This window comes from Panthera uncia (genome assembly GCF_023721935.1).
Source record: "Panthera uncia isolate 11264 chromosome C1 unlocalized genomic scaffold, Puncia_PCG_1.0 HiC_scaffold_3, whole genome shotgun sequence".
NCBI classification, from domain to species: domain Eukaryota; kingdom Metazoa; phylum Chordata; class Mammalia; order Carnivora; family Felidae; genus Panthera; species Panthera uncia.
The window spans coordinates 31,865,613-31,890,784 of NW_026057584.1; the positions used below are offsets into that span (position 1 = coordinate 31,865,613).

The 25,172-nt window shown below is 39.2% G+C and overlaps 1 protein-coding gene across 3 annotated transcripts; it reads right to left on the reverse strand.

Moving 5' to 3' along the window:
* Positions 1–867: 867 nt before the first annotated feature.
* On the reverse strand, positions 868–23,923 carry ICOS (inducible T cell costimulator). 3 transcript variants are annotated; one of them, XM_049615085.1, is made up of 5 exons: positions 23,782–23,923; positions 7,668–8,006; positions 6,493–6,599; positions 5,447–5,531; positions 868–3,218 (listed from the first exon to the last, which is right to left on the reverse strand). In XM_049615085.1, the coding sequence occupies exons 1-5, from the start codon at positions 23,837–23,839 to the stop codon at positions 3,064–3,066; spliced, it is 744 nt and encodes a 247-aa protein (XP_049471042.1). In that variant the 5' UTR covers positions 23,840–23,923; the 3' UTR covers positions 868–3,063. The 3 variants fall into 3 exon arrangements, with proteins under 3 accessions (XP_049471042.1, XP_049471040.1, XP_049471041.1); XM_049615083.1 differs by having other exon boundaries at positions 868–3,253; XM_049615084.1 differs by lacking the exon at positions 868–3,218 and adding an exon at positions 3,282–4,652.
* Positions 23,924–25,172: the final 1,249 nt, after the last annotated feature.

Sequence of the window (25,172 nt, forward strand, 5' to 3'; positions counted from 1 at the left end):
AAGAGGAAAAGAGTATCTTACAGTCGAGACGCTTGACAGGCATCACCTTAATTAAGGGATCAAAATGAACATTATCAGTAATGTAACAAATCAAGATTGTAAGCCACCTGACCGGATGCAGTTAAACACAGTAACTCTTTCGGGTTATTTTTTGCCAAAGGTCGATAATCCGATTTTAATTATCAAGAAACATCGGGGGCACCTGGGTGGCTCAGTCGGTTGGGGATCTAACTTTGGCTCAGGTCATGATCTCACAACTCGTGGGTTTGAGCCCCGCATAGGACTCTATGCTGACAGCACAGAGCCCGGAGCCTGCTTTGGATTCTGTGTCTCCCTTTTTCTCTCTGCCCCTCCCCCGTCATGCGCCCGCCCTCCCTCTCTCTCCCTCCCTCTCTATCTCTCAAAAATAAATAAACATTAAAAAATTTTTTTAATTAAAAAAAAAAAAGAAAGAAACATCAGACTGACCCAAAGCAAGGGGCATTCTATAAAATAACTGCTTGTGATATTCAAAAGAGCCAGGGCCATGAAAGTCTAGACTGAGAAACTGCCTAGACTGAAAGACACTGCAAAGACATGACAACCAAATACAAAAAGAGATTGTGAACATAATCTTTTGCTATAAAATACATTAGGAGGACCCCTGGACAAACCCGAATAGAGCTTGAGGGTGAGATGGCCGCCATGTATCAGTGTTCATTTTCCGATGTTGATGGTTGCATTGTGGTTATGGATAAAAGAGTGTTCTTGTTTGTAGAAAATACTTATGTCCAGAGGTGATAGGGCATCAGGCTAGAAACTTAATGAGGAAAAGAAGAGTTCTTCTGCTGTACTTCCAACTTTTTTATGTAAGTTTGTGGTTGTTCCAATATTAAAAAAAAAAAAAATGATGAGCGACTGTTCCAAGCCGTGTAACCACCTTCAAGGATAAGGTCAAATTTGCAAGTGCTAGCTACACCTAAGGGAACCGTTTCCTTCCCCCAAGAAAACACTCTGAGTATTTTCAGTTGCTGAATATCAAATGTTTATTCCTTAATTTCCTACTACTGCTAAAATCTATTTCATGAGTAGCTCCTCTTAAAACAAGTCTTTATTTCATAGAAATTGTATCATTTAATAATCCACTTCGAAATGTCCAGTGCTGAGGATGAGGATGCTTTAGAGCACAGTATGGAAACCAGGCCAGGTGGACCCCAATGAAGGCTGTACTCCCCACGCCAACCCCCCACCCCCAAAGCTGCAAACAACTCAGGGAACAGCTCTGCAGAGCCAACCAGGTTGTCCAAGTCAGCTGGAAAAACACCACCAAACTTGATTCAAATTACAAATGCAGTACTGTACTGTACGTATCCATCATTACGCACGCTTACAAGAATATAAGTATGCGTAATGACATATCTGGTCTCACTTTTAAAGTAAACTAGACACAGGCACCTACAAATTTTAAAACTACTGAATAGCCCAACTTTACCTAAGGTTAAAAATGTTGTTGCACATACATTGGCTGCTTCAGAAGCATTGGGCATGCAAACAGGAAGCAGAGAAAATATTCCAGCTAAGACCAATCACGTATTATATGTATTTAAGAATCTTTCCAGCCAAATTGCATTCAAAGGAAGACTATCTTGAAGGGCCAGGGCCAGTTTCTAGGAGAAGGAATCCTGCTGATGTTCCCTGGCACATCTGTGCCTCCTCCAAGACCGTGGAGGTACAAATGCAGGCAGATTCACCATGGTCCCCAGGGTGACGTCAGCTTCTGGGGGCAAGAGCAGCTGGTTGTCCTTGGCTCACAGGAGTCTCTCAAGCCTTGCAATTTCACCCAGGTCTGGATGGCTGCTCCAGGCTGATGGGGCCATTTCAGCCTGTCAAGCCAGGAGGTCATCTGGGTTATAGTCTGTCAGTGACCTCCAGGAACTACAGCTTTCCACTAAATGGATCATTGGCTCTACCCTCCGGGACAATGTTGGGCAGTGAAAGACGGTTTTGTGGGTTTGTTTGTTTGTTTGTTTGTTTGCTTGCAATTTTAAGATGACCTATAGAAACAGCCTCGCTTGGAATTAATAGCACCATGAAAACATAGATAATGATAGAAAACAGACTCATACAATAAAGTCACTTCTGATTCTAGGCAATGTTTTCTACCACTAATGTGGTAGAAACAAGTCAACAAAGTAAATCATTTTAACTGAATTTGGGAAAATAAGAGGTCTTTCTGGAAGAAAAATATTCTCGTAGGGAAAATATAGGCAAATTATATTCATTGGGCTACAATTAAATATATATACTACGTGTTTTATTGAGCAGCAGAGGGGGAAAATGTAGATAAAGCTCCCTACTCAAGAATGTCTGTTGGAGCACCTGGGTGGCTCAGTCAGTTAAGCGCCGACTTCGGCTCAGGTCATGATCTCACGGTCTGTGAGTTTCAGCCCTGTGTAGGGCTCTGTGCTGACAACACAGAGTTTAGCGCTTGCTTCAGATTCTGTGTCTCCCTCTCTCTCTGCTCCTCCACGCTCATGCTCTTTCTCTCTCAAGAGTGAATAAACATTAAAAAAATTGTTTTTTAACAGAATGCCTGTCAAGTAGTCATGTAGAGTATTTTAAAAAGGCAAACTGAAGGCAGAAGAAGGCATCTAAACTCTTGGGAATACAGGACTGGGGTTCAGATGTTGGAAAAGAGTACTGTGTACTAACCTATTATAATAGTACAATTACATGTTGATACCTCAGAAATAAAATAGCTATAATTTTGAAGCACCTTCCCCTACTGTGTGGCTAAAAAGGAACGCTCAGCCCTAGAGGAAGAAGAGGTAGTCTATAGGTGAAGTGCAGAGAGATACTGGCTGTTGGCAGCCCATTTGCTTTGCAGATTCGGTACCCATGGCATCTTTTAAAAATATCTGGAGATGTGTTTGTTCTCCTGGCTGGTGCATTGCTAGAAGCAGATATGAAGATAGGAATTCCATCCCAGTGAGGTCTATTTGTTGAGCACACACGAGCTGGGCTTTCTGTAAAACTAGTTGCAAGAGGGTGTTTTTGATAACCCAACAGTACCGAAGCAGCCTTTTAAAACCCCTGTTGACCGATAGTCACTAGTCCAGATTGAACAGAACACCAGCAGAAGATGCATGTACTCAAATCAAGTCTGACTCTCTGTGGTCCAGGGGACGTGGGAATCTTGCGCTTCAAGTCAGAGGGGACCTGGCCCACGTGGTTCATGCCTGGGTGCCACAAAGTTCCAAATTATGAGTCACACCTATAACAAAATGTAGCACAACATTTTTAAAGGCACTCTGTTCCAATTCCCTTCAACAAGTTTGTCCCTTTCATCTGACTCTTGTACACACACACACACACACACACCATCCAAACTCGATGCTTCAAGACTCAGCACCAGCTCCATATTTGCCGTCAAGTTTTACCCAGCCTCCTCTTAACTCCTGTAATAAACATGACCTGAACTCTCGACTTCACAATTGAGGACTTTTGACACTATCGTATGAGTCTACCCTCTATGTAAACACATCAGCTCTCCCAATGACATTACAGACTGAAGACCAGGACTTGCTTGAGTCTCCCCTCTCTCTACCCAACACAGATCACGTGGCCTGGTACTACTTACATAATCATGCGATAAATACTTGACAGAGGTGCTGAGACATGCTCTGCTTGAACTTGTGTATGCATATTGCTTTCAGAATACAGAAGAGAGACCCACCTACCTTCAAGAAGCTTACACTATGGTCGTTTTCAGTGATTACAGTTCGTAGGTGGGATGTGAAATAGCCCGACTCTGATCCCAGCCACAGCTGGGGTAGACACTTCTGTACATGCTGTCCATTCTAGCACAAGAGTCCCACCATGCATTACTCTGCTCTCTGTCTCAGGGATTTCTCTGTAGACTTGGGAGCCAAGCATAGAGCATGGCTCCAGGATGGATGAGGGAAAGTTCGTGGACCCTACAGGCAACTCCAACCCAGTGGGGATGGGATCCACTGGATCAATACCCCACTTGCCATCCTTCAGAAGAACAATTCTTGGAGACACCTGTACACTTCTCAGAGGTTCTGTGGCCTCCAGCTGAGACCTCAGTAATGCAATCTCCATTTGCTTTTCCTTCTTGCCTGTCTTACTCTCCCTGCTCCCTCACCCGTTTTCCCTGGGGTCACCTTCTAAATAAACTACTTCTACCCAAGTCTCTGTCTCGGGGTCTGCTTTTTCAGGGATCCAAACTAAAACAGACACATTATAACAAGCACAGGGATTAAAAGAAAAGATTTTTTTAATAGGCAAGTAATGAAATGCATGCTCTTTGTTAGTGACAAAGCTATGGTGGGAAATCTCTAGGGAACCAAAAGAGTCACTGAACATCCTGGGCATCAACTTCTCTCATCCAAAAAATGAGGAGATAGACTGAAGGAGCATTTAGATCCCTTCCCATGCTTTAATTCCATGATTACAGGTGCTGTTTGCATCCTTTTTATACAAGTCCTTTACCACTGAATGGTGGCAGAACTTCGGGGCCTTCTGTCTCATCACATATGTCCTCTCGTCGCAACCTCAAAGGCATAAGACTTACAAATTTTCCACAAGGGATGCTTCAAACTTTCTAGATGCTCCTCAGCTTGATGAACCTCAAACTGACAGTGTTCGCTCTGAATGGGAAAAGTCAAAGGTCGCACCTAACTGGCCTTGTGCAGCCATCCGGGCCCTCTCGCCCTCCACCTTCTTTTCACCAGAATAGCAAGAGCCTCACCGGCTCCTCCTCCTTCCCCTGGTAGCACCAGCCCAGATCTCTCTTCCAAATCTCTGTCCAAAACCCTTCATATACCTCTGCATCTCCCACAGCTCCTTACTCAGCCATTTGTACCTCACTGATCTCCAATAACTGCTTATCAGGTGAATTAGAGAACTTTTTACCAAGGAAGACTTAGAATCATGCTAGCTTTTGAAATACCAATTAGAAAACTGCGGTGATACAATAGTGGTTTTATGGATCCTTTGCTCGTTTATTTTTTAATAGTGGTTTACAAATACATTGTTTGCAGTGTACTGCAGAAAAGGATAAACCTGAAGTGAAAAATTCAAATTTTCACAGAAAAGACTAAAATGAGGCCAGAGAGACATTTGGCCTTCCTTTAAAATAAGAAATTAAGGGCACATGGATGGCTCAGTCAGTTGAGCATCTGACTCTTGGATTTCAGCTCAGGTCATGATCTCATAGGTCTATGGGATGGAGCCCTGCGTCAGGCTCTGAGCTGACAGTGCAGAGCCTGCTTGGGATTCTCTCTGCCCCTCCCCTATTTGTGCTCATACACATGCTCACTTGCTCTCTCTCTCTCTCTGTCAAAATAAATAAACTTTAAAAATAAATAAAATAAAAAATTAAAATTCCAAGCATAATGTGAAGAACACTCTGCTCTACCCAAACCCCCAGATGGAGCCATACCTGTGAGTCCAGGTTTCTTGGCTGTGTTCACTGCTGCCATAAACATGTATTCACTGTTAGGGTCATGCCCACTGGATCGATACTTCTGAAAGAGAAGTCAGAAACATGGTTTGTCAGCTGCTCTTCCTCATCTCCATCCCTGGTCTTTTTTCACTGTTTTCTATTCTTGGTTGAAGTGATATGTGACAAAAGCGTTAGCATGTGGTGTAGGCTCCTGACTTCCAGCTAAGTAGGAGACCAGTATGAAAAGGGCTTTAAAAAGACCCTTCTGCTGAATTTCCTCCCTCATTTTTGTTTTTATTGTTCCCTTCTTTTGTAGATTTAGATAGCGAGCCCTATCTCACTCTATTCTTTATCTCTCTTTTTGAATTCCATTCTGGCACAGATACACCCATGGTCTGCAAACTGATACCTGTGTAAAATGCAGAATGCTGTAAGTTCTCTCATTGAGAACCTATATTATGAAAGACTGGAAATAATACCCCCCAGCACAGAGAGATTGTTTTGTCATTGTTGAATTCTCTTCCCAGTTTTTCTATGGTCTTCTTCAAAAACAGTCCTAACAACTTAGCCATGGAAAGAAGTTGGCCATTTACTTCTCAGCTAAGACTGACACCTTGTAAGACTTTCTCACTGATTGTTTAACTGACAAGTTGAGTGAAACGAAACTGTTTCATCTTTGTCCTGACTCTGGAAACTTAGAATCAAATTTGCAGCCCATATTTAATGATTCTCAGAAGTCAGAAGCATCTATTTTTATGTTTCAATCTTCGTCCTGACTTTTTATGTTTTCTTGGCCCCAATTCCCTTATCTTTTTTGAATAATAATAATAACAGCTCTTTCCATAAGCCCTCAAACCCTTTTTTAGAATGAAGCAGCTATAGAATAAGCTTCTGTTCCAAGTTAGTAGTTAGTAGACCTATCTTATGGAAAAGAAAATGTCTGTTAATCAAATCACTCTGGCAAGAGCAGCAGGTGCTTTGAGTAAATAACTACTGATATTCTTCAGGAAAGCAGAGGCGAGAAAAACAGAGACATTGCTCACCTTTTTTGTAAGCCAACAAAGAAATACGCATCCAAAAATGTAGACTACAACAAAAGCTGAACACCCTATGGGTAACCAGAACTTCAGCTGGCAGCAAATCTGTGATTCTGGATTGGAAAGGAGACATGTTAAGGAAAAACTGTGAGAAACAAATCTCCTTTTTGGGTGCCGAATCACAAGTTCTTTTACCAAATTCAATAAAGTGATTTAATCAAATGCAGTTTGCCTTCATTACAATCATGGAATCCAATGCACAGTATATAACACCATCTCAGTATTATAGCAAGCGTTCAAAAACTAAAACCTGAAAGATTCTATGCACATAAATGATTACAAATGTGGTTACTAGGAAGGACTTTTTCTGTCTATATTTTTGTAGAAGAGTAAGTAGGAAAAGTAAGGGTATAAAACTATGGCTTTCAATGCCCTCACTTGATTCCACAAAACCGACACTAACCAAAACCTTCAGTTTTACATGACTAGAGCCAATGGCCATTAGGCCACAGATTTGGGTAATTGTCTTAAATTTTTTCCTGATTTTTAATGGCCTATGCGTTTTAAAGACAACATGACCTATTTTTTTTCTTTTCTTTTTTGTTTTTTTGGAGAGGGAGAAAGAGAGTGGGAGGAGGAGGGGCAGAAGAGGGAGAGAGAGAATCTCTAGAAGGTGGACTATGAGATCATGACCTGAGCTGAAATCAAGAGTCAAACACTTAACCAACTGAGCCATCCAGGCGCCCCAACGTAACCTATTTCTAACTCAATAGTCTACGTGATCAAATTGCATATTACTGATTAATACTAATTATTAATAATAATAAATTATCCCTTGCATATTTTTATGATAAATTATTGCCATCAATTGCACCAAAATGAACTCCACAAATGATACTTATTTGCTTAGGGGCACCTGAGTGGCTCAGTGGGTTAACCATCCAACTCTTGGTTTTGGCTCACTCAGGTCATGATCTCACAGTTCGTGAGTTCGAGCCCCATGTCAGGCTCTGCACTGACAGTGTGGAGCCTCCTTAGGATTCTCTCTTTCTCTCTCTCTCAAAATAAAATAAACAAATAAACTTTAAAAAATAGTCATTTGCTTAGTTGTTTTCATTAGTGAGAAAAGCTGTTAAATGGGAACGTACTCTTAAGTCTGAAAGATGAAAACAGTGTCTTACCATAAATATTCAAATATTCTCTGCTAATATTCTTCTTCTGAAAAGGAGGAGGATCAAAAATTGACAGTTCGCAGGTGTAATAGCTGGCATGAGAATTGTCCAAATTATACAGGAAAAAGGAGACACTGTCATTGAATAACTGAGTTTGACAGAATTTCAGATTCTTAATGGACACCGTGTTACCACTTTCTTTTGTCTTAGTGAGATCACAGAGTACTTCCGTCCCTTTTAGCAACTTCATTTTAAATTGCAAGGCTATCTCACTGAATTTGCATGAAATTTGTATGCCTCCATCGTGAAAGGTAAACATCTCGGACTTGGCAGAATCATTGATTTCTCCTGGATAAAAAGGAAGAAAACAAAGCAAAAGTGACATTTTATGAAGATACTACTCTATTAGTTGTATTTGAGCACAAAATTTATCTCTTCATCAAGTCACCTCTATTGCACCAAAATGAAAGAATTTCACAACCAAAAGAAGAACAGGACAACAAATAAAACTCTGCCCTCGAAAATAACCTGACCAGAAATTTGCTTGTTACATATGAATATATAATATGTAATATATTAAATAATATATTTACACAGGGCAGGCACCATATTATCTGATTATGCTTTTATATTGGAGACAGATGATAAACAAATATGTAGTAAAACATCTGAATTAATGCTAGGAATGGAGTACTGTTCAAATAAAGGTGGGGGGGGTTGGGTTCTAATTTTGTTTATAGAATCAAATAATGCCCTTTTGATTTTTAAAATTGAGATTGAAGGAGGATTAGCACTTTGTCAAACAAAGGAAGATTTGGGATGAAATTTGGGGAAAGATGTAACTTACAAAAAAAAATTTAAAAAGTGAAAAATAGCTTAAACTAAAAAATGAACAATTATATATAAATATATATTTACACTATACCCTCCAGTCAGAGAGTAAAACAACAGATGAATCATTTTCAAATGATAGAAATGTGTCTTCTCTGAACCTGATCCATTGAGAATTGAATCAAGGTCTGATGACAATGGTAAGGCACCAGATTTTTGTCAATTTCTTTTTTTTTTTTCCCAATACATTTTAAGCTTTCTAGGAAGCCAAGGGTATTTTTGAAAGCTACACAGAGGTCACACAAGGAAGGAGCCTTTTAGTCTGGTTGCCGATTCAGAGTTACTGGGTTATAAGTAACTGTTCTCTTCTGTTCCTTTTTCCTTTTTTTTTTTTTTTTTTATATGAAAGTTTCTCACTGAAATTGGGAAAATTATTAGCACGGAAGTTTTTTTGCTTAAGTTTTGAAATCTGTCTTTATTCTTAAAGAGAATATAGCAAGTAAAAAAAGAATGTTGAAGGAAAAAAAGTTGTCCAGCCCTATTGTGAAATAGACATACTATCTGTGTATATTTCCCCTCTATCTTCCAGATATACACTTGTTTTGTAGACATATTTCTTTGTGTTCTGCTATTGTCACTTAATGATATATCATAAAAGTTCCATTTCTTACATAGTTGTCACAGTCGTCCTTTTTAATGACTGTATGTATATTAGGACATAATGTTAATATATAATTTGTTAAAGCATTCCAATGTTGAATATTAGGGTGATTTTTAGCACTTTGCTTTTATGACCTAGTCAAACTGTTTAAACATGTTATGGCACTACGTATTGCCATGTTGCTTTCTGAAAGAACTTTAATTTATGATATGACTAAACATGATGCGGGTAGATTCACCTGCCACAACTCTGCTTGCACTAATTGCCCTAATTTTATTTAAGATTTAGCACAGTTACTTATTTTTCTTAATATCTACAGGCTTTAATTTAGATCTCTTTAATTTAGATTCCATATCACAAGGGGATAGATTTTCAACTTGGAGATTTGACTGTGAAAATATGCATAAGTGTTGTAGTTTTTTGGTTATGACCGCCCAGATTCCAACAAATTCCCACACCCAAACAACCAAAATTGCTGAACAAAAGGTCTAAAAAATATTATTAAAAGGCTTAACAAGGTTTAGCAAAGAGAAGAAATTGGTGGGTTAAATCTGAAGAACCAGAACTCAGAGAGATGAGCAGAGTTTAGAAGTTGCTTTTACTCTGAGAGTGTTTGCTGTTCTCCCAGGTTCAAATTTTTGTTTTCATGCCTCAACTCCCAGAGTCTTCAAAGTAAGAAACCTAGAAGGCCATCCTCTCTCAGTAAGTTGGGATCTCAAACGGTTCCCTTCTTGGACTACGGTTAAAGCAGAAGGAAACCAGCTCACATCACTTCAATGGTCCAGAAAACCTAAATCCTTGAATTTTGTTCAGGGTCACTTTGGATCATTATTACCCTTAGGCTATTGAGAGTAAAAATGCAACTATTCTAGGAAGAAAGATTTACATCGTAGGCCTCAAAGCCTATCCACAAATAATATTTAAAAACAATGACAAGCACACCAAAAAAGTTAATCAGACATGCAAGGAAACAAAACAAACAATGGACTACAGAAACAAAGCCCCCTTAAAGTCCTATATTTGAATTGTCAGATCCCAAAACAAACGACGGGGCTTACTGCATTTAAGGCAGTAAAAGACAAACTTCTAATAACCTCTGCAAAGCAAAGGAAACTAAAAGAAACAAACAAAAAACCTAATTTGAAAAAGAATCAAATAAAACTGGCAAAATCCATACTATGATTAAAAATTCCATGGATATTTTCAAAGCATATTAGAGCTAAAGAGAGAATTGATGAACTAGAAACTTAGGTTAGAAAAATTATTTGAAGTGCAGTCATCATCCAGATTCAAGAATCCCAACAAATCACTAGCAGATTTTTTTTAAATGTGCACGTCTAGATACATCGTAATGGAAATCCTAAAAGCAGCCATAGAAAAGAGACGCTTTACCTTCAGAGAAGGAACTATTAGACTGGCAGGTGATGTCTCAACATCAACAATAAAAAACAAAGTGAAATAGTAAAGGTATGTATAATGAGAAACTTTGGTAAGTGAAGTATGCATGTTGTGATTTCTTGCCTAATGACTAAGAAAATAGAAACGGGGGGGCCAGGGTGGCTCAGTCAGTTAAGTGTCCAACTTCTGTTCAGGTCATAATCTCCTGGTTTGTGAGTTCGAGCCCCGTGTAGGGCTCTGTGCTGACAACTCAGAGCCTGGAGCCTGCTTCAGATTCTGTGTCTCCCTCTCTCTCTGCCCCTCCCCTGCTCATGCTCTCTTTCCGTCTCTGTCTCTCTCTCTCAAAAATAAATAAACACTAAGAAAATTTTAAATACAAAATATAACCTAAATGGATGTCACAAAGTTCAGTCTAATGGTTTTACATAAAGGGAAGGAAATGTTGGATCAGGAAGCAAAACCCAGGGGGTAGAAAGGCTTCTGTGTGCTGACAGTGTTTTATTTCTTGAGATGTGGTGATTATGCAGGCAAGGTAGTATGCTTTATAATTATTTATTGTGCACTGATGTTCAGTCTTCTGTATATATGTCTTGTTCTAGAACAAAAATTTGTAACTATACAGAAGGAAAATAATGCTTGTCTTCATTTTAAAAATAGAGGAAACAATGTAAGCAAAAGGCAAAAGGAAATAACTGATAGCCTGGATATATATGCAGTCTACATTAGATTAAAATGAAAGATATTTTCTTGGGGACTTATTTATGTGAAAATAAATTATGCTGCATGACTATTGTTCTGATGTTTAGGACTCTGTATTCTCCTGCAGAGAATAAAATCAGTGGGCTGGTTCTCAGTTTCTTTAGAAATGTCCAGGGCACCGGCGGGGGAAGGGGGAGGGGGTGGCTCAGTTATTTAAGCATCCAACTTTGGCTCAGATCATGATCTCATGGTTTGCAAGTTTGAGCCCCCTGTCAGGCTCTGTGCTGACAGCTCGGAGCCTGGGACCTACTTTGGATTCTGTGTCTCCCTCTCTCTGTCCCTCGCCTGCTCATTCATTCTCTCTCTCTCTCTCTCCCTCCCTCCCTCCCTCCCTCCCTCCCTCCCACCCCTCTCCCTTCTCCCCTCTCCCCTCTCCCCTCTCCCTCTCTCTCTCAAAACTAAATATTTAAAAAAATTTTTTTAAATGTCCAGAGCAAATTTTCCCAGGACTTTAGAATGGCAGCAAGTAAACTACAGAGATCTTGGGGCCAAAGTGTCTGTGGCCACCATGTAAACACATAGACATAGATGCCCTATCTTGTATTTCTGAAGATGTTTTGTCAGCAGTTTCTCTTCTCTGCCCCATGCCCACACTATGACCCACAACCCAACACAAGATGAAAGGTAATGATCAGCAGTGCAGAGTAGTGGAAGATGCAATGCAGTGATTCCCAAGGAAATGAGAGGAAAATTCTGGCCTTCCCATAGCAAGTCTGTGACTCTGGTACCCCTCTGACTTTGGTCTCTTCATCTGTGAAATAAGGAAGTACCAAAACATCTTCAAGTTCTTTCCAACACTTACTCACTAGGGATCCAGGATCAAAACCTATCCAAAGAAGACTGCAAGATAAGCTATTACTTTGTTGTTGTTCCAATAGTCTTCTCTGTTCCAGAATCTTACTGGGATATTCCAGGGGGGTCAGGAGAAATAAATTGAATGAGACTATCTTCCTTGCCTGTGAAAGTGTTTAGGTAGGGCTAAGAAGACTACCTAAGTTTTTCTTGAGTGATAATGCCAATGATGTGTGCCATTGACATCAGAGGAGTAGCTGGGGATTCCAAAGTGTCATTTCTGCTGGGCACTCTGACTTGTTCACTTTATAATATTTAATCTAGGTGGGCTTTTTATTATTAAAGATAGTGATAAGAAGCTTGACTTCTGTTTCTACGTAACCAATGCTTAAGCTTTTCATCTGGAAAACCATTTGACAACTCTAAGTCTGCAATTTGAATGTTTTCAATTAAAAGAAGCAGGTATGACATTTAATCAAGTGCTTCATAATTACTTTGGCACTTGTAGAACAGATATGCTCCAGTACCTGATTAAAAATGCTCCTTAGCCTTTGGAGACATGTGAAAAAACACTATCAAAAGGAGATCATTCCTATAACCATGGCTAAAGCATTTAGCGGGTAGGCAGATAATTTAAGGAAAATCAGAATGTATCAGTTTCTTATAACTGTAGAAACAACTAGAATCTTTTCTTCACCCTTCCTGGATATTCTCATCTCCAGATCTAATATTCAACTGGGAGTGCTGGTGTCATAACACCAATTTTTATAGCCAGTGTTCGTTTTGGTTGAGTGTCAGATCTGTTTGATCAGTTCCTCTGCTGTACCAGAAGTTAAAAATTGTGAGAGTTCCCCTCACCAATCTTTCTTCTGTTCTTTCTTCCTTTATCTCAGCTTACTTTTTTTTTTTTACATACCACTTCTTATAAAATCATCTTCCAAAATCTCCCTTCCCACAGTCTTTGATAAGTTCCTCACCTTCCTCCCTAACATATCTCCATCTAAGTTCTCATAGACACTGTCTGTCTGTGTTTCAGACTCCCCAAAACACCTTCTCCTTCACATTTGTGTTTCTTGTAACATGGTTCAACCCCCACTCAGCATCATAAACAATTAGACCTGGTAAACTTAGAAATTATACAAGTCCAATTCTTTCTGAAGACCCGGACAGGTTAGATTATTTGTCCACAGGGAATACAACTTCTTGGGTGCAGAAAAGATTCTGGGTTTAATCTATGGTTGAAGTGCCACTAGCAACAACCAAGGGACAGGTAATGGAAGCAGGCAACCACATGAAGCGAGACAGTGATCACTACAGACTGAGCTTACAGGATCATGTTAAAGTCTGTCTACGGGAAGAAGGCCTAACTTCCTGTACTTCTGTTTTATGTCTGGTTGAGTCTATCCACTGCTCCTGCATCTAAACTTCAATTGGGCCAAACCATATCATCTCTCTTTAGGACTGCAAGAGTCTCCTAACTTGCTGCTCTCACTTCTGCCCTTTTACCATCTATTCTCTTCAGGAAAGCCAGAATGATCTTCTAACATCCACAGATTGTGTCATTGCCCTGCTTATGAAACATAAATCTCACTTAGAATTAAATTCAACTCCTCAGCCTAGTTTCCATGACCTGCATGACCTACGTAGCTCTCCAACACCATTTTATACCAGTCACTCACTACGCTGCAGTCATACTGCTCTTCTTTCTATTCCTCAAATATAAGAAGCTGGTCCCCTGGGCTTCAAATTTGTTGCTTTTTCACCTAGAATGTTCTCTCCAGTCTTCACATAACTACTACTTCTTTAGCGACCACTGACCACTCAATCCAAAGTACACCCCCAAGTCATTTTCTGTCCTATTACCTGAGAGAAAATATTTATCATTGCCTGAAATAATCTGGTTTATTATTTACTTATTTATTGTCTGGCTACCCCACTGTTACATGAGGTTTACCCCACTATTTAAAACCAGGTACCTTGTTGATCTCCTTCACCAATCCATCCCAACTATCTACAATAGCATCTGTAGTATGTAGTAAGTCATAATAAATATTTATTAGACACAGAGATGAACTAATGAATATGTAGATTTCGGTGATGTTATAAATCTGGGGCGATGAATAAAATATACAATGTAAGAACCAAAAGGGCTCTCAGAAATGATCCAGTTAAGCCTTTCATTTTATATTTACATTTATCAAGCTAGACTTGGGGCAGAAAAGTGAGTATCTTGCCCAGGATTCCATAGCTCGTTGCTGGAACATGATCTCATGATTAGCTATGCCATGTTGTCTTTCTTCTAGAAGCAAGCACATGCAAATGTATAATCAAGCATGAAGAGTATCTCCTGAAATGGAATGTCAGATTCTAAAGAAAATTCTCTCTGAGCTCTAAAGAAACAGATTCTTTCTCTTTAAATATCTACTAGGTTCATAAAGACTTGTTTAGATGATTGATGATTCTCTTTCTCTACAGAGGACAAGTTTAAACCTGGTTGATTATTTAGATCCTCCAGAGTGCACAGTCTTTAAAATTGCCCAATGTACGGCCAAGACGGGCCCCTGGACCAATGATTCTTCTAATACACTCAGATGTTTCATAACTACAGCACGTTAGTGACTTAGGATAAAACATCATGCTATATCTTTCAGCACTTAATACATTATTTAAAACACAATAGAAATATGTCCTCTTGACTCCGAGTAATGGGTCTTAAAATCTAAATATTAAGTATTAGTTTTTGTTTTGCTACCATATCTGTTTACCTGTTAGTACTCCTGGATTATAAGTACTCTGGAGAACAGGTATTGTGTCTTCTTAATCACATAGACTACCATGTCTAAAGGGTACAACCTTCCCAATAGAGGTTCAAACCTGTTAACTGCTGCTAACTATGATTGTTATAACTTTACTCTTGACATCAGTGGACTAATGTTTCCAAGAGTAAAATCACGGTCCTTATATTAGGTGATTTCTTTAGGTTTTCAAATTATTTAAGGGATAAGAACATTGGTATCCCCTGGGCGTGGGAACTGTGGAAGTTGTTTAAAAAAAAAAAAAAAACAAGTCAGAAGAAAAGATCATTCTCCTGAGAATTGTACTGTGGCTCAGAAGAGTTTATTTGTACGTTGTTGTTTTTTTTTTTTAAATATCTAAACCATTCCATTTCTATAGTATAAGATGGCCTTACTGGAACCCATCCTGCCAGGACTCCTTGTAAGCAGTTGTATTATCCCCTGTTGAAATCTTTTGGCAAAAACACTTTAGAAAACCCACACAACTGCAGGGGGTGTCAGACAAAACAGTAATTTTATTTCATTCTCCTTAACTCAGACTTCTAACCACAAACCTCCACAAAGGTCTCAGAGCGATAGAAAGATAAGATCTCCTGAGTATGCAATTATTGATAGTGCTTATTAAACATGTTTTCTGTAATCAAACAATAAACTTTAGCTTAGCAGGCACATGAGTGTGACATAAGAGGTGAAGTCCTAAAAACTGCAACATTTATTTAGGGTTTGTTACATTTTATCTTTTACTAAGAAATGTTGGCATTTAAAAAAATGTGCATTTACCACTTTTTTCACCTTTAATTAAAGTATTGTCATTTTTTATGAGTCTACTGGCTAAAACTTTTAGAATCCTGATTACATATTTTTACACACGCATCATTTCTATACTTACATTACTATTCAAAGGCATCCATACTCCAAAGAAGTGATTGAAGTGAGTAGGGAGGATAAACAAAATAAACCCAATCTGATCTAACTTCCTAACAAAGACAAAAGATGTGAAGAAGTGAGGAGAAAATCAAAAAGCCAAAAGAGCGTGTGTGTGTGCGTGTGCGTGCGCACACACACACACACACACACACACACAAATATGTGTATTGTTTTTACTCTCCAAGGAAATTTGTTGGGGGGGGGGTAAAACAACCCTCGGTCCTCTAAAGTGTGTATCCTATTACAGAATAAGAAAAATATGGAAAAATGATTTTCTTCTAGTAAAAACTTTCTTCATAAAAACAGAAGAATATCAAATATGCTATAAAGCTTTGTAGCAATATTCATGAAGTAACAGTTAAGTTGCAAACAAGTTACTTTCCTAGTTAATTCATTGTCAGTGATTTAAAATTGCCCCACCAGGGAAATTACATGAGATTAAATGAGCCCAAGTCTCTTACACAGAAGGGGAGGGAGAAAGAATTTTATTGGCACCCAAGAATATCCACATTACTTCCCATCCCTCCTTTGGGCGCATAGACAAGGCATTGGCTGGGTGAGCTTGTTACACTGAAGGCCCCAGCTCTCCTCTCTACTCTAGTAACACTCACCTTTATCTCAGCCACCCCTTCCCTTGGCTCCAGTCCTTTATCACCAGTTTCCTTTCAACATCTCTATCTGGTTTCCTCTGATAGATCAAGAATAACATTTCCAACCTGAACTCAATATTCACTCCCAAACCCAAACCTTGTCATTTAAGGGAGTCACTAGTCTGACCCCCTTCCTCATACCTCCCTCTCTCTGGTTCTCCTGATCCAATTGGCCACTAAGTCCCGTTGACTTTAGCTCAAGGATATCTCTTGAATTCAGTTGCTTTTCTCTATTTCTGTTGCCAATCCAAGGCATTTTTGTGTCTTCCCTCCTCTGTGGAAGCTTCTTGACTGGCCTCAGCAGCAGTCTCTCCGTTTCCAAATCCATCCTCCATGCTGCTTCCAAAATTGTGTTCCTAAAAAGCATTTAACTCCCCAGCCTAAAGTCTCTATTATATTGTTACTTATGAGGTAAAAAATCAATTTTCTTAGCATGACACCAGCTCTTTTCACAATCTGTGGACCATATATGGTCCACCTATACTAAATTTTTGGCCATTCTTCTCACATCCTTAAACTATTCCCATAAACTAGAATATCCCGGTACTTCTTTGTCTTCTTAGAAACCCCCATGCATTCTTTAAGAACCATTTTAAATTGGTCCCTGAGACCCCAGACAAAGACACCTATCTCTATGCTCTCAATAATACTTTGTTTACACCAACATATTTATAATGCATATCATCTTTGATCATAATTATTTTGTCTGTCTTACTCATTTAACCATGAGCTTCACAAGGATGAGAACTGTAGTATGGTCACCTAAACCATCCAAGGAGTTAGAACATTTTATAAGCTCAATAAAATAAATGAATGCATAGAAAAACACGGAGGCTGAGCATGTTTGGCAAATGTCCTGCAATGGACTGAGGAGAAGAACGAGAAAAGCAGAGCAAGAGATTCTGTTTACTGGAGAATACTTGTTTCCCAGTCCAAAGACAAAGACTCAAACTGAATGCTACCTGGCCAATTCTCTGAAGCCTAATAGGTCTGGAAGTTAAATAAATATTTCAGCTTTCAAAAGTTTCCAAATAATAATACAACAGCAATTTATAAGCATTGAGAGTTTCTCCTATGTTGAATACTGTTAAATGCATTACATGCAATACATAATTTGATGTTCATAACAGTCTTTTATGTTGGATTTTCTATTTTAAGGAAACTTTCGTAGTTTGAGGAAACAGAGGCTTGAATCACTGGCCCAAAGTTGTTGAGCCAGTATGTGGTGGAACCATAATATGAACCTAGACAATCTGAGACCAGAGCCTGCATTCTTAAGGAGCCTCTTAGTCCAGTAATCTAGTCCAACCCCCTAATGCTACAGAACCTGAAGCCCAGAAGCTAAAGAGACTTGCTGAAAAAAAAAAAGAAAAAGAAACAAAAAAAGAAGGTTTAACATTAAACTTGATTGGGAAGTTATGTTTGGATATTTCTTTTCCTTCCAGATGTATTGGGTATATTATCATCCCAAGTACTTTAAGTACTATTTACATTGATGCCACATATGTATTCTGTGATTTAAAAAGTTATCATATACCAAAAATACATAAAATAATTTCTTAGATATAAAATTACTTTGTGCTGAACACATTTCTTTAGATATGCTCATTCAACAACCATGTGTTAAGCTATGAGCTACCCTGTGTATTTGAATCTGCAACAAAGTCTAGCTCTTTGCTCTGACAAAATTCTTTTATTCTGTAACTTCTCTGCCTGTAGACATGTAAAAACATGGATTCACATATACAAACTTTCGTTATCATTCAACAGGTACAAACAGGAAATAATGGGAGATTTTTGTTTTAGACATAGTACAACATAAACACAACTTTTCTTGTGAGTGAACTAGAGGATTTGTTTGTTGTTGTTTTCCATAAATGGACATTTTGGTGATGAGTCCTAGGAAAATATAAACGTTGGCTGTAAAAAGTCTGATTTCTCAAATTCAAAACAGCTATATTAAAATGATCTCTAATTGCTTGTTGAAAGTGCCATGCCTATGTCAACAACAGCTCCGACAAACAAAAGCTACTATCAGAACTAGTGGTTGACAGAACCAAAATTCGTGAGTCTGTCACTGTCCCTAGAGTCAACTCGATTTTTCTTAGCGTTGCCTCACGCAAAGTAGAAACAGGCATCAATACGTTATACGTGACCCAGAGGAGGACCATATCCCCAACATCTGACTCTCTTTAAACTTGGAAATCTTGGTCTGTTTTGATCAACCTTACAGGCTAAAGCAATGAAAAAAATCATGTTTTGACTAACAGTTTTCATTTGTGTTGTATACTTTCTAAATACTTAAGTTCTTTCCAAAATATAGTTTTGATTTTTTTTTAATTTTTTAATGTTCAGATTTTGAGAGAGAGAACAGGGGAGGGGCAAAGAGAGAGGGAGACAAAGAAGCAGGCGCCAGGCTCAGAGGGCTCTGAACTGGCAACACAGAACCCAATGTGGGGCTTGAACTCGCGAACTGCAAGATCATGACCTGAGCCAAAGTCAGATGCTTAACCGCCTGAGCCACCCAGGTGCCCCTAGTTTTGAATTTTCATAAGAAGTCTTCAAATACCAAAGGTCCTATTTTACTTAGGATGACCAAAAAGTGCCATTTGAAGGACTCAATTTATTAGAATAGCAATAGCACAGACGAGCCTTTAATGAGTAAATGTGGCCCTTTCCTTGGGTATTAAAAGGCTAGAGATGATTTTTATTTACAAAGTTTAATAAATCCTTTTGCATAGAAATTTCCTATCCTTAAGCTAGGAAGGTAGCATAAGTTGTGGGTTTTGCTCAGTTTACAACTGCAAATATTGAGGCCATTTTTTTTAAGTCAAACAAGTCTATACACCTTACAGTGAGCAAAACAAAATGAGAATCAGGCCCTGTCTACACACCTACATTCTGTTTCTACCAAGAAATGGGAATATGCTGTTAGCCATTTAAAAACTATGCTATTGCACTTCATCTGAGTGGATTGCCAATAACAATGAGAAATTAGGAAAGCCACTGAGTTCACTATGGATGAAAAAACACAGCACTCACGATCATACATGAGAATAATAGATATTCCTAGAAAGAAGAGAAAAAGACAAAGAAAAAGATATGATTAAACTATGGGGAGAAAAAAAGCCCTGAAAATTAAAAAAAAAAAAAACAAAAAACCAAAACAAAACCCTCAAGTCTACAGATTGAAAAGGCTCACTCAGTCCCAAGCAATATTAATGAAAATACTCAGAGCTTAGGCATGCCCTGGCAAAATTCCTGAATTCCAATATTGAAATAAATAGCATACAAGATCCTAGAGATTTTTTTAAAGTTACTTACAAATGAGCGAGAATCAGAGTAGCATGGAACTGTTCACCTGTAACCCTAGAAGCCAGCGGACAGTGGATGGGAATCCACAGAGAATTCAGAGAAAAGACTTCAGTCCAGGAATCCTATTCCCAGAAAAGATATTGGTCACCCATCAGAGTTAAAGACTTCTTTACCCGTGCTGGAATTCACAGAGTTCGGGGTATCTGCAGAAAATGATAGAAGTCTTCTAATCACTGTATCAAAACAGAGATCACAAGACAGGAGCAGATGGCAAGAGGGGTGCTGGCACTGAAAATAGGTGAAGGAAGTGTGAAGGAGAGATCCTTAAAACAGACAAGAAATACTGTAAGAGGAAACCTGGCAATGATCTGCAATTATTATTTCAAAGCCCAAGATTGGGGCGGGGTTGTGCTAACTGGACAGCGTAAGAGTGGGACAGGAAGAACCTTCAGGAGTTCTCAGATCAATGGGGAGTGTGGAGTCAGCACATCAGGCAAGGCCATTGTCATTATTTTAATCCAATAATAGGCACTCAAGATGCTCTAAACATAATGACTACTCAGTTAAGAACTGTAGCGAACCTTCTAAATTACAGAAGCAAAGAAGGAAGTTAAAAGAAACTTAGTTAAAAGGATACAACAGCAAAGGAAAAGAAATAGAAATAAACACGACAATGAAGGGATAAAATCAAGTGTATCAGATTTTCAGGCTCATCACACTGACTGGGAATGGCCTGAATTCATCAATGGGGAAAAAAGTCAACAATCTGGGTTTTTAAAACTCCAACATGACTACTTGAGGGGGTTGCGGGAGGGGCTGAAGGTCAGCTCGGATCAGCAGGCTTCTCTCTAATCTCAGGGGGGAGCCCGTCTGCAGGCAGCAACGGGCTGTTTTTCCTGAGGTGATGGAATTCAGGGGTCACAGATTGGATGCCTTGGAATCAACAGCAAGGCTCAACTTGCACCTGAGGGTTATCCTCCCAGGCACTTCCCAGAACACATCGTGAGACATGCACATTTATTAGGCACCGTCTCACGTCCATCATTCCCACTCAGGTACAGCATCCACGCTGCTTTCAGAGTGGTCTTTCTGAAATCAGAATTCATAAGGTCATCCACATGGTTCTCACTGCCCATAAGGTATAGAAAGAGGGTCTTCCAAACCCAGGTAGAGGTTCACGTTTTTTCCAGACCCTTTTACAATGAGGAGCTTCCTATTACTCCAGAGTCACAAGATGATGACTTTGTTAAATTTTACACTGAGATCAATGGTTAAGACTAGAAATCACTGGGGCACCTGGGTGGTTCCGTCGGTGGAGCGTCCAACTTTGGCCCAGGTCATGATCTTGCGGTTCATGGGTTCGAGCCCCACGTCAGGCTCTGTGCTGACAGCTCGGAGCCTGGAGTCTGTTTGGAATTCTGTGTCTTCTCTTTCTGCCCCTCCCCGGCTCGTACTCTGTCTCTCTCTCTCTGTCTCTTTCTCTCTCTCTCAAAAATAAATATTAAAAAAATATTTTTTTAAAGACTAGAAATCACCAAGGTTTCCAACCTATTAACTCATCAACCAAATGCAAACCTGAGAATTTCTCTCCTTTTACAATTTGTTATAGCTCTTGCTACTTCAACACAATGAGGAAAGAATGTGAAATCTGGAGTCAGGTATATTTTGTGTTGTAATCTTGGTTCTGCCACTAATTACTATGTAACAAATCACTCAGCCTTTCCTGGTCTGAGATTCTTCAAACATCACCTGAAGATAAGAATACTCCCCTTTTTGTGGGATGAGAGAGCTTACTTAGTTGGGAAGATTAAAAATATGCCAAAAGAAAAGACCTGCAAGGGCTTGGCATACTTCTTCTAGGCTCTTAAGAACCGTTGGGTCCTAGATATATGCATCGTGATGGTATTTTGAACATGGAGACTGTTAGCAACTTAGAATCTCCATTTAGTCATTCATGCCTGTTTTGCCGCCTGTCAAACCAAGAAATGGCTTGTCACATGGCATAGTGTTCTGTGTGGTAAGAGTGAATTCTGGTATTATGCCACTAGAGCTTAAGATGAACATCGTTGTAGAAGCACAATTTCTTTACCAGCTTAGTCTAACAACTCGAAATAACTCTACCTAGGTTGGATTCATCCTTCCATAGAAATAACACGATTATTAATTCAAGTATCAGACTGATAATAAGCACATTATCAACAACTCTAAGTGCCCAAGTGGGTTTAACATACTGGGGTTCATTTTGGCAGTACAAACCTTTCAATGACTTGAGCCAATGTTCTTGGAAAAAATCCAAAGTTCTTTAAATGGCCCATATAGTCTCAATGGTCTGCTCTCTGCTCTCCTTTCCAGCATCGTCTTATACCTTCCCAAACCCCTCTCCTTCAGGCACATCTACCTTATTCCAGTTTCCTGACCTTAATTCATTTCCTCTTGCTACAGCTCCTTTGCACTTCTTCTTTTCCTGGTATGGAATCTTCTTCCTCACTCTCATACGATCCTCCCCATTTATTCTTACTTATCCTTCCAATCTTAATTCAAGTGCCACGTCCACAGAAAAGACTTGAATATCGCTTCCAAACCCCACCTCCATATCTACTCCGTCTAGAGAGGATTCTTTGTGACATCCTCTGAATTCTGGCTATAGTGATCACTAATTCATGGGATTACTGGATTAATGTCTCAGTCATTCAGTTAGCGTCATGAGAGCAGGGCTGATAAGGGTTTGCTCATCATTGTTCACACAGCAGCTTGCACAGTACCTCCTGCCTGGCAAGTGCTTGATGCTGCATGAATGAATAGATAAGTGAATGAATGAATGGATAAATATCCATTCCAAAGCTATTCATTTGTTGTTCAATAAAAGATTTCACTGGGTTGTGGAAAAGGCCTTAAAAACAAGCAAGTAGTCCCAAGCTGGCTTTGGAACTTGTAAGTAGACTCTGTTCACTCCTCAGTCCTCGTTACTTAAGAGCATTTGGGCCACCTTGAACTACCACAGGATGAAACATTTGACCAATCCGCTTTTGCTTTAGTTTTTTGGAGAGAAAAGTAAAATCTATTTCTTTGTACAACTGCAAAATTTATGTCTAGCTAAATAAGATTATACCTACTAAATTTCTGCTTTCACTTTCAGTGTTAATAGAACTTTCCAACTTAATGTAATTTCACTTTGCTTTTGCCAACCTCAAGAACATGGATCAGAGTGAAGGATAAAAGTATTACAAAAATGTACCAAGTTAAAAGCAGCAGAAACCTGTTTATTAATTTAGTTGTAGGTAGCATTATTTAAATCGTTCAAACAGTCTGACATATGCCATCTAAGAGAGAGAATTGAGGACTTTAGAATGGTTGCTTGTTTTTCCTTAATGTCTCCAGAGGCTAGGGAGTCTTTTTACATCATCCACTACTCCTTGGCCTTTTTGAGGGACCCTGACACTTAGCGTCAAATAAAACCTCTGTGGCAGCCTGTGGCATATCTGACACAAGATCACCCAGATAAGATGAAAATCAAAATCCTTTTTTTTTTTTTTCAAAGCCCTTCCATTTTATTTTCTCCTTCAAAAAGAATTCCCAGTCCAAATGCCAAGACTATTTTATTTTCATTCAGTTGACACAAGTCATTTTGCCTTTCATCTTTCTCTGAGAACAGTAAGCCACTCTTCGACTTGATCCACTCACAGGTAACTCCAAGCAGGTAATTTAAAATTTTAATTGTCGGATGAAACCTTTTTCTTCATCTTAAAACACAATATCAAAGGAAGCGGTACAAACTCCACGCTCTCAGCAGCTGCACCGCCACAGACACCCTGAGCCCAAGTGCTTGGGGCTCTTCTGTAATTGTTGCTGCTTTCAAAACAAAAACAACACAACACAAAAACACAAAAAACAAACAGAAACCCCTTCTATTTGGCGCCTGACTTTTCCTACCTTTGGTTTCTTTTCATGTTCATTTGAATTATAACTTAGTGAGAAATATTAAATGGGCCACTTACCTGTTAGGACTTCAACTTGAAAGCAGAAGAGAAGGAAATAGCAGAGGTCTAACTTCATGTTTGCCAGAAACAGATACAATCCTCCCCAGTGTTCAAAGCTGACAGTGAATTCATGTTCTCAACTGTTTTCTATTTGCTGGAAAGGAAGTGGGTTTTGTGAGGGTTTATGTAGTGTCACACTTACCATCAAGGCAAGGAGGTGTCTCTCTCGATTGATGTCAATGGCTATTTGAGAGGCATTACTGCTTATGGGGTTCAGCTTAATCCATGGATTGCTGATAATTTTGAGAACAGACTTTACCCTCATCCTGGCTCCAATAAAACCAGAGACAGAGCCCATGCTTATTCTCAGAACCACCCTACTCCACTGATCAATAGTTGTTAGGCGGGGCGCCTGGGTGGCTTGGTCGGTTACGCGTCCGACTTCGGCTCAGGTCATGATCTCGCGGTCCCTGAGTTCGAGCCCCGCGTCAGGCTCTGTGCTGACTGCTAAGAGCCTGGAGCCTGTTTCAGATTCTGTGTCTCCCTCTCTCTCTGTCCCTCCCCTGTTCATGCTCTGTCTCTCTCTGTCTCAAAAATAAATAAACGTTAAAAAAATTTTTTAAAATAAAAAAAATAGTTATTAGGGATAACAGGATGTGAAAACAGCCACATGATAAATAGCCTATTTTTTGACAACTTTCTGTCTTGTGTTATTTGCTCCAGAGATAGAAAGCCTTTGAAACACGACAAACAATAAAGGAAATTATTACAGAAACTGAAATAGAAGATGTATCTGGAAGAGGAGCGACAGAAGGGTCTGACAAATACTTATATCACATTCACTGTAGATTGTAATTCCCCAAATGATGGATCACATGTTAATCCAACTTAAACCCTGCTCTGCATATTACAGCAGTCTGTAGAAACCAGAAATTCTGTATCGATAGCCCCAAATGAAAGCAAGAAAGTTGAAAAGCCCACCCGTAGTCTCTCCATCCCTGTGGGGGGATAGAACAGATAATAACAACAACAATAATTATTATTATATAAATAAGAGTTTTATGTATGTAAGTGTTTATATGGAATTTATATGGAATACTCCTCTTAACACAAAACATGTACAAAACTAAATGTAAAATAATACAGATGTAATATGTATAAAACAGAATATAGCTAACATTACATTAATCTGGATTATTTATGTATGTGTGTTTATATTATGTGTTTTTAATGTTTGTTTATTTTGAGAGAGAGAGAAAGCACAAGCAGGGGGAAGGGGCAGAGGGAGAAAGAGAGTATCCCAACAGTGCAGAGCCTGATGCAGGGCTTGATTTCACGAACCATGAGATCAAGACCTGAGCTGAAATCAAGAGTTAGGTGCTTAACCTACTGAGCCACCCAGGCGCCCC